Consider the following 7,654-nt stretch of genomic DNA (forward strand, 5'->3'; position numbering starts at 1 on the left):
ACGGGCAAGACAAATGCCTTTGAACGGGGTGTGGTAGTAGGTGCCAGTCAAGAACTGCAACGTCGCTGGGTATTCACGCTTCATTAAAGTGTCCTGTGTGTTTCAACCCAAAGGACATCCAGTCAACTTGGCACAACTGGGTGGATCATTGGAGTCAACATGGGCCAGCATCCCTGTGGAGCGCTTTTGACATCTTGTAGAGGCTGTTCCCCGACGAGGAAGCCATATATTTATCATGAGCAGATGGGAGGCTGTAATAGTGGCCATGTACCACCCGAGACCATGTACCACCTGGGAAGTGCTTAGCGCACACACACACACACACACACACACACACAACACACACACACACACACACACACACCACACACACACACCACACACACCAACACACACACACACACACACACACACACACACACACACACACACACACACAACACTAACCGGTGCCATTTAGTATGTCAAACAGAATAGAACAATATTTCTAGTATGCGTACGTGTTCATGGTGGCTATAAAAAAGATGGGATGAGTACTGTTTTAGAATGATTGAAACATTTAAAAGACATTCTGGAATAGGGGAATGGAATGAAGAATTCCCTCGTACCTATCTCGTCCTCACTACCAGTCTCTCTCTGTCTCTCTCTCTCTGTCTCTCTCATTACCAGTCTCTCTCTCTCTCATTACCAGTCTCTCTATATATCTCATTACCATACTCTATATCTCTCATTACCAGTATCTCTATATCTCTCATTACCAGTATCTCTATATCTCTCATTACCAGTATCTCTATATCTCATTACCAGTTCTCTATATCTCTCTCTCTCATTACCAGTATCTCTATATCTCTCATTACCATATCCTCTATATCTCTCTCTCTATTAAAAGTACCCTCTCTCTCTCTTTTTTGAGCCTGACTGGAATACCGTGTGAGCCTGACTGGAATACCGTGTGAGCCTGACTGGAATACCGTGTGAGCCTGACTGGAATACCGTGTGAGCCTCTGATAAAGAAGAGAGGATCAGTCAGCTTTATTTGAAGGGAATTTTCATCCATTTAGAAATGACAGCATTTTCTGAACATAGCATTTTACTGGACCAAAAGTATTGGGACAAATTCATTTACATGTCTATTAAAGTAGTAACAAATTAAGTATTTGTATATATTCTGTCACTTCACTGTCACCATAATATTGTAAAAAAACATTTATATTTGGCCTCAATATTGGAAGACCAACGGCGAATCGACGTAGAAATGCAAATCGCTACTGTATGCATGTGTTAAATTCTACATACTCACTCTGAAGACTTTTGCAGCCTCTGACTTAAAGCTACAGTGATGAGATTAGTTTCTCCTCCCCGGCAGTTGTTTTGGTAATCAGCTGGGTAGATATCAAGAATTGAAATGGCCATTAAACATATTCCCAGATAGTCCCTTTGAGGACGAGTGAAAGGCCTTTCCACACAGACATCTACATACCGTTGCAGAGAGAAGCGCTGCATTGATTTCCATTACCGCCATATTCTTTCATTTGATTCCTGCAGAAAAACAAGCGTTCCTGACGAGAGATACAATTATATGACAATGAAGAAGCATTCGATAATTCCACCCCCATTCAACTTGATTTAAAAGAGTCGATAATGTACCGTTTTCACTGCAATTGTGTTCCCAACCGTGTGGAGTATGAGCTAGATTCATATTGATGAGGAACAAAAAGTGTAGTGTGAAGATTCTGATCTCTCTCCAAGGATATTATCTCTCTTGGAAATGTCAAAGATAGTTTTTTGAGAGGATGTTCTTTTATTATAAAACAGATTCATTGAGTTGATCCGAAACGGAGAGTTTGAAAATAAATTCTACGTGGACTAGCTTGCTTACCTGTCTATCTGTCTCTCTTCCTTTCCTCAGCAGGTAGCTAGTGTTTGTTCTCTGTTGATTCTTCTGAAGTGGTTTCACGTTATAGACATGGCTTATCTCCCTCCCTCCCTCCCTCCCTCCCTCCTCCCTCCTCCTCCCTCCCTCCTCACCTGTTTCTCCCCAGACTGGCAGGTATTCATCCTGTTGTATATCCAACATCAGCTCCAGTCCGTTACCCATCCCTCCCTTCATGGTCACCAGCAGCGGCCGGTTATCTTGGCCAGAGTTGAACGTGTAGCACTTCCCATAACGGGTGAAGATCTGAAACAAGAAGGCCAATGGTTTCAATTCGCAATATAATGAAGAAAACGCATTGTGTCTCAAATGCCAACCAATAAAGGGCACTACTATAACCTAAGCCACAAGGTACCCTATTCCCTGCATTTGGAAAGTATTCACTCTCCTTGACTTTTCCACATTTTGTTACGTTACAGCCTTATTCTTAAATTGATTAAATTGTTTTTCCTCATCAATCTACACACAATACCCCATAATGACATCACAATACCCCATAATGACATCACAATACCCCATAATGACAAAGCAAAAACAGGTTTTTAGACATTTTTGTACAATTATAAAACATTTGCAAAGTATTCAGACACTTTACTCAGTACTTTGTTGAGGCAACTTTGGCAGCGATTACAGCATCAAGTCTTCTTGGGTATGATGCTTCAAGCTTGGCACACCTGTATTTGGGAGTTTCTCCAATTCTTCTCTGTAGAGCCTCTCAAGCTCTGTCAGGTTGGATGGGGAGCTTCGCTGCACAGCTATTTTCAGGTCTCTCCAGAGATGTTCAATCAGGTTTAAGTCCGGCCTCTGGCGAGGCCAATCATGGACATTCAGAAACTTGTCCTGAAGCCACTCCTGCATTGTCTTGGCTGTGTGTTTAGGGTCGTTGTCCTGTTGGAAGGGTGAACCTTCACCCCAGTCTGAGGTCCTGAGCACTCTGGAGCAGGTTTTCATCAAGGATCTCTCTGTACTTTGCTCCGTTTAACTTTCCCTCGATTCTGACTAGTCTCCCAGTCCCTTGTGCTGAAAAACATCCCCACAGCATGATCCTGCCACCACCATGCTTCATCGTAGGGATGGTGCCAGGTTTACACTAGACATGACGCTTGGCATTCAGGCCAAAGAGTTCAATCTTGGTTTCATCAGACTAGAGAATCTTGTTTCTCATGGTCTGAGAGTCCTTTAGGTGCCTTTTGGCAAACTTCAAGCGGGCTGTCATGTGCCTTTTACTGAGGAGTGGCTTCCGTCTGGCCACTCTACCATAAAGGCCTGATTGGTGGAGTGCTGCAGAGATGGTTGTCCTTCTGGAAGATTCTCCCATCTCCACAGAGGAACTCTAGAGCTCTGTCAGAGTGACCATCAGGTTCTTGATCACCTCCTTGACCAAGGCCCTTCTTCCCCGATTGCTCAGTTTGGCCGGGCGGCCAGCTCTAGGAAGAGTCTTGGTGGTTCCAAACTTCTTCCAATTAAGAATGATGGAGGCCACTGTGTTCTTGGGGACCTTCCAAGCTGTTGAAATGTTTTGGTACCCTTCTGACATGCACTGTCAACTGTGGGACCTTATATAGACAGGTGTGTGCCTTTCTAAATCATGTCCAATCAATTGAATTTACCACAGGTGGACTACAATAAAGTTGTAGAAACATCTCAAGGATGATCAAAGGAAACAGGATGCACCTGAGCTCAATTTCAAGTCTCATAGCAAATGGTCTGAATACTTATGTAAATAAGTTATTTCTGTTTTTATTTTTAATACATTTGCAAACATTTCTAAAAAACAGTTTTTATGTTGTCATTATTACGTTACTGTGTGTAGATTGCTGAATATTTGATTTGTTTAATCCATTTTAGAATAAGGCTGTAACGTAACAAAATGTGGAAAAAGTCAAGGGGTCTGAATACTTTCCGAAGGCACTGTATTTGTGGATGCAGCTTTTCTGAAAATCTGTAAACTGTAATGTGACAAAGACAAAATACACACTTTATACAGTAAGTCAGACATTGGCACTGAAACCCCTTAACACTCAAGAAACAAACTTATCAACATTTAATGAAATGTCCTTTGAAATATGTCAACCTTTGTAATATGAGGTTTGACCTTTAGAGAGAAGAATGACCGTGGCTGGCTGGCACAGTGAGAAGTTGCAAGAGACGGATAAAGACCTGAGACTAGGAATAAACCGGTGTGAGGCCTGATGGAATACGCGTGTAGAGTGCTGACTGGATAGCCAGAGGTGTGAGGCTCTAGACAGGGGAGAATGGCCGATGTGAGACCTAAGACTGGAAAGAACGCGCAGGTGTGAGCTGGAGATGGAATAGCCGGTGTGAGTTATTTATATAGGACTGATCTGGATGCGACCCTGAGTCTTCTGTTTGTGATAGATAGTCATGACGAGATAACCTGATGGAATAAATGAGTCCCTTGCTCCGTGTTTTAGTTGTGTAGAGCTTACTTAGATGGAATAGAAATCGACCGCTGATTGTCTGTGAAGCTGCCTTTTGATCATTGAGAAATCACGCTGAGTGCTATCCTTGTTTGTTAATAATAGACATGCACGTCGTGTGAGAGTCCTGTGCCCTGACTTTTAGAGAATATACGCGTGTGAGCCTGAGACTGGAAATAACCGGAAAGTGGTCGAGCCTTCGACTGTGTAATCCGTGTAGCGCTCGCTGATCAAGAAGCGAGGACAGTCAGCTTTATTTAAGTGGGAATTGTTTCATAAATCCATGTTAGAAATTGAGTCTTTGCTGTTTTTATATAGAATCACCTGAGTCTCTCTGTTTTTTATATAGAATCAGCTGTAGTCTTCCTGTTTGTATATAGAATCACCTGAGTCCTTCTGTTTTATATAGATCACCTGAGTCTTCTGTTTTATATAGAATCACTCTGAGTCTTCTGTTTTATATAGAATCACCTGAGTCTTCTGTTTTATATAGATCACCTGAGTCTTATGTTTTATATAGAATCCCTGAGTCTTCTGTGTTTAATATAGAATCAACCTGAGTCTTCTGTTTTATAATAGATCGACCTGAGTCTTCTGTTTTATATAAATCACCTGAGTCTTCTGTTTATATAGAATGGCACCTGAGTCTTCTGATTTTTATATATGAATCACTGAGTCTTCTGTTTTTATATAAATCACGCTGAGTCTCTGTTTTATATAGAATCAGCTGAGTCTTCGATATAGAATGCACTGAGTCTTCTGTTTTATAGTAGAATCACCTGAGTCTTCTGTTTTATATAGAATCGACCTGGAGGATCCTTCTGTTTTATATAGAATCACGCTGAGTCTTCTGTTTTATATAGAAGATCACTGGTCTTCTGTTTTAATATAGAATCACCTGAGTGCGTTCTTGCTCTTTTATATAGAATCCACTCGTCTTGATGTCTTCTGTTTTATATAGAATCGACCTGAGTCTTCTGTTTTTCATTGATGTTTTTGCTCAGTTTCTGGGAGTTCGCCCCACCACCACCAGGTATCTAGCTGTTTGTAGCCACTCCCCACCGACCGACCGACCAGGGTATCTACTGTTGTAGCCACTCCCCCCAGCCCACCAGCCAGGTACTCTACTGTTTGTAGCCGCACTCCCACCACGCACCACGCAGGTATCTACTGTTGTAGCGGCAGCTCCCCCACCCACCGACCGAGGTATCTATGTTGTCCCACTGCCCCCCCACCACCACCAGGTTTTATGCTACTGTTGGTCGCCCTCCCCCACCACCACCAGGTAATCTAACTGTTGTTAGCGCACTCCCCCCACCACCTACCAGGTAATCTAACTGTTTGTAGCCACTCCCCCCCGCACGCACCACAGGTATCTACTGTTGTAGGCACTCCCGCCCCACCACCGACCAGGTATCTTACTGTTGTAGCCATTCCCCCCCACCGAACCAGGTATCTACTGTTGTAGCGCACTCCCGCCCCACCACACCAGGTTATCTACTGTTGTAAGCACCCCGATCCCCACCACCAAAAAACAGGTATCTACTGTTGTAGCCACTCCCCCACGCATCACCACCAGGTTATCTTACTGTTTTGGCTGGCCAGCTGCCCCCCCCACGCACCACCGAGGTATCTAGCTTGTTGTAGCCGACTGCACCCCCACCACCACCAGGTATGCTACTGTTGTGCATCCCCGCACGCGACCTACCAGGTTTATCTACCACTGTTTGTAGCCACTCCGCGCACCCACGCCCACCAGGTAATCTACTGTTTGTGAGCCCACTGCCCGCCCACCGACCACGCAGGTTCTACTGTTGTAGCGCACTTCCCCAACCACCACGCACCGAGGTATCGGTAGGCTGTTGTAGGCCACTGCCCCCCCGACCACCAGCGCAGGTAATCGTCCGTGTTGTAGCCACTCCCCCCCACCACCACCCAGGTATTACTGGTTGTAGCCACTCCCCCCCCACGCAACCACTCGAGGTATCTACTGGTTGTAGCCACTCTCCCCCAACCACCAGGTATCTACTCGTTGTAATAGCCACTCCCCACCACCACCACCTATGTATCTAACTGTTGTACGCCACTCCCCCCACCGAGCCACGCAGGTATCTACCTGTTGTAGCCACTCCCCCCACCACACCAGGTATCTACTGGTTGTAGCCAGCTCCCCGCCCCGCACCACCTACCAGGTATCTACTGTTTGTAGCACTCCCACCACGCGACCACCAGTTATCTTACTGTTGTAGCACTCCCACCCCCACCAGCACCAGGTATCTACTGTTTGTACGCCACTCCCCCGACCACCACCAGGTATCGCGTACTGTTGTAGCCCCAAAAGGCCCACTCCGCCCCACCACCACACTAGGTAGTCTACTGTTGTAGGCACTCCCCCGCCCACCACCAGGTATCTATGTTGTAGCCACTCTCCCGCCACACCACACAGGTATCTACTGTTGTAGCCACTCCCAACGACCACCGTACCTCAGGTATCTACTGTTGTAGCATCCCCGCCACCACCACCAGGGTATCTACTTGTTTGTAGCCATCCCAACGCGCATCCCGCAACAACACACCGTCATGGTTTTCCCCCTGTCGGCCCCACCGGCCACGAATCACACCCCACCACCGACGCAGGTATCTACTGTTGTAAGCCACTGTCTTTCCCCTCGCCGCACACCACGCACCAGGTATTACTGTTGTAGCCACTCCCCGCCCCCACCACTCGACCCACCAGGTATCTCTGTTGTGAGCCACTTCCCCCACCACCAGCCAGGTATGTCTACTGTTTGTAGCCACTCCCCCCACCACCACCAGTTTATCTACTGTTGTAGTCCACTACCCCCTTCCCCACCGTGCGCGCACTCACCCCAGGTTATTAGCTGTGTAGCCACTCCCCGCCACCACCACGAGGTATCTACTGTTGTAGGCCACTCCCCCACCCGACCTGACCAGGTATCTAGCTGTTTGTAGCACTCCCCCCACGCAGCCACCAGGTATCTACTGTTGTGCCAACTTCCCGCCCACCACCACCAGGTATTCGTGACTGTTGTAGCCACTCCCCCACCACGCACAGGTATACTCTCTGTTGTTAGCCACTCCCCCCCACCACCACCAGGTATCTACTGTTGTGCACTCCCCACCACACCGACCAGGTATTTACTGTTGTAGCCACTCCCCCCCACACACCACCAGTATCTACTGTGTAGCCACTCCCAACGCACCACCAGGTATGCTACTGTTGTAAGGCCACTCCCCCCCCACCACACCAAGGATGTTT

The 7,654-nt window shown here is 46.5% G+C and overlaps 1 protein-coding gene across 1 annotated transcript in view; it reads right to left on the bottom strand.

Moving 5' to 3' along the window:
• Window positions 1-2,176, bottom strand: part of LOC112074278 (acid-sensing ion channel 1B-like) — an 81,015-nt gene extending 78,839 nt beyond the window's left edge. The window contains exon 1 of the mRNA XM_070440457.1: window positions 2,029-2,176. Coding sequence (XP_070296558.1) covers window positions 2,029-2,110 — 82 coding nt within the window. The 5' untranslated portion in view covers window positions 2,111-2,176. The remainder of the gene's footprint in view (window positions 1-2,028) is intronic.
• Window positions 2,177-7,654: the final 5,478 nt, after the last annotated feature.

This window comes from Salvelinus sp. IW2-2015, unplaced genomic scaffold (assembly GCF_002910315.2).
Source record: "Salvelinus sp. IW2-2015 unplaced genomic scaffold, ASM291031v2 Un_scaffold2558, whole genome shotgun sequence".
Classification (NCBI taxonomy): domain Eukaryota; kingdom Metazoa; phylum Chordata; class Actinopteri; order Salmoniformes; family Salmonidae; genus Salvelinus; species Salvelinus sp. IW2-2015.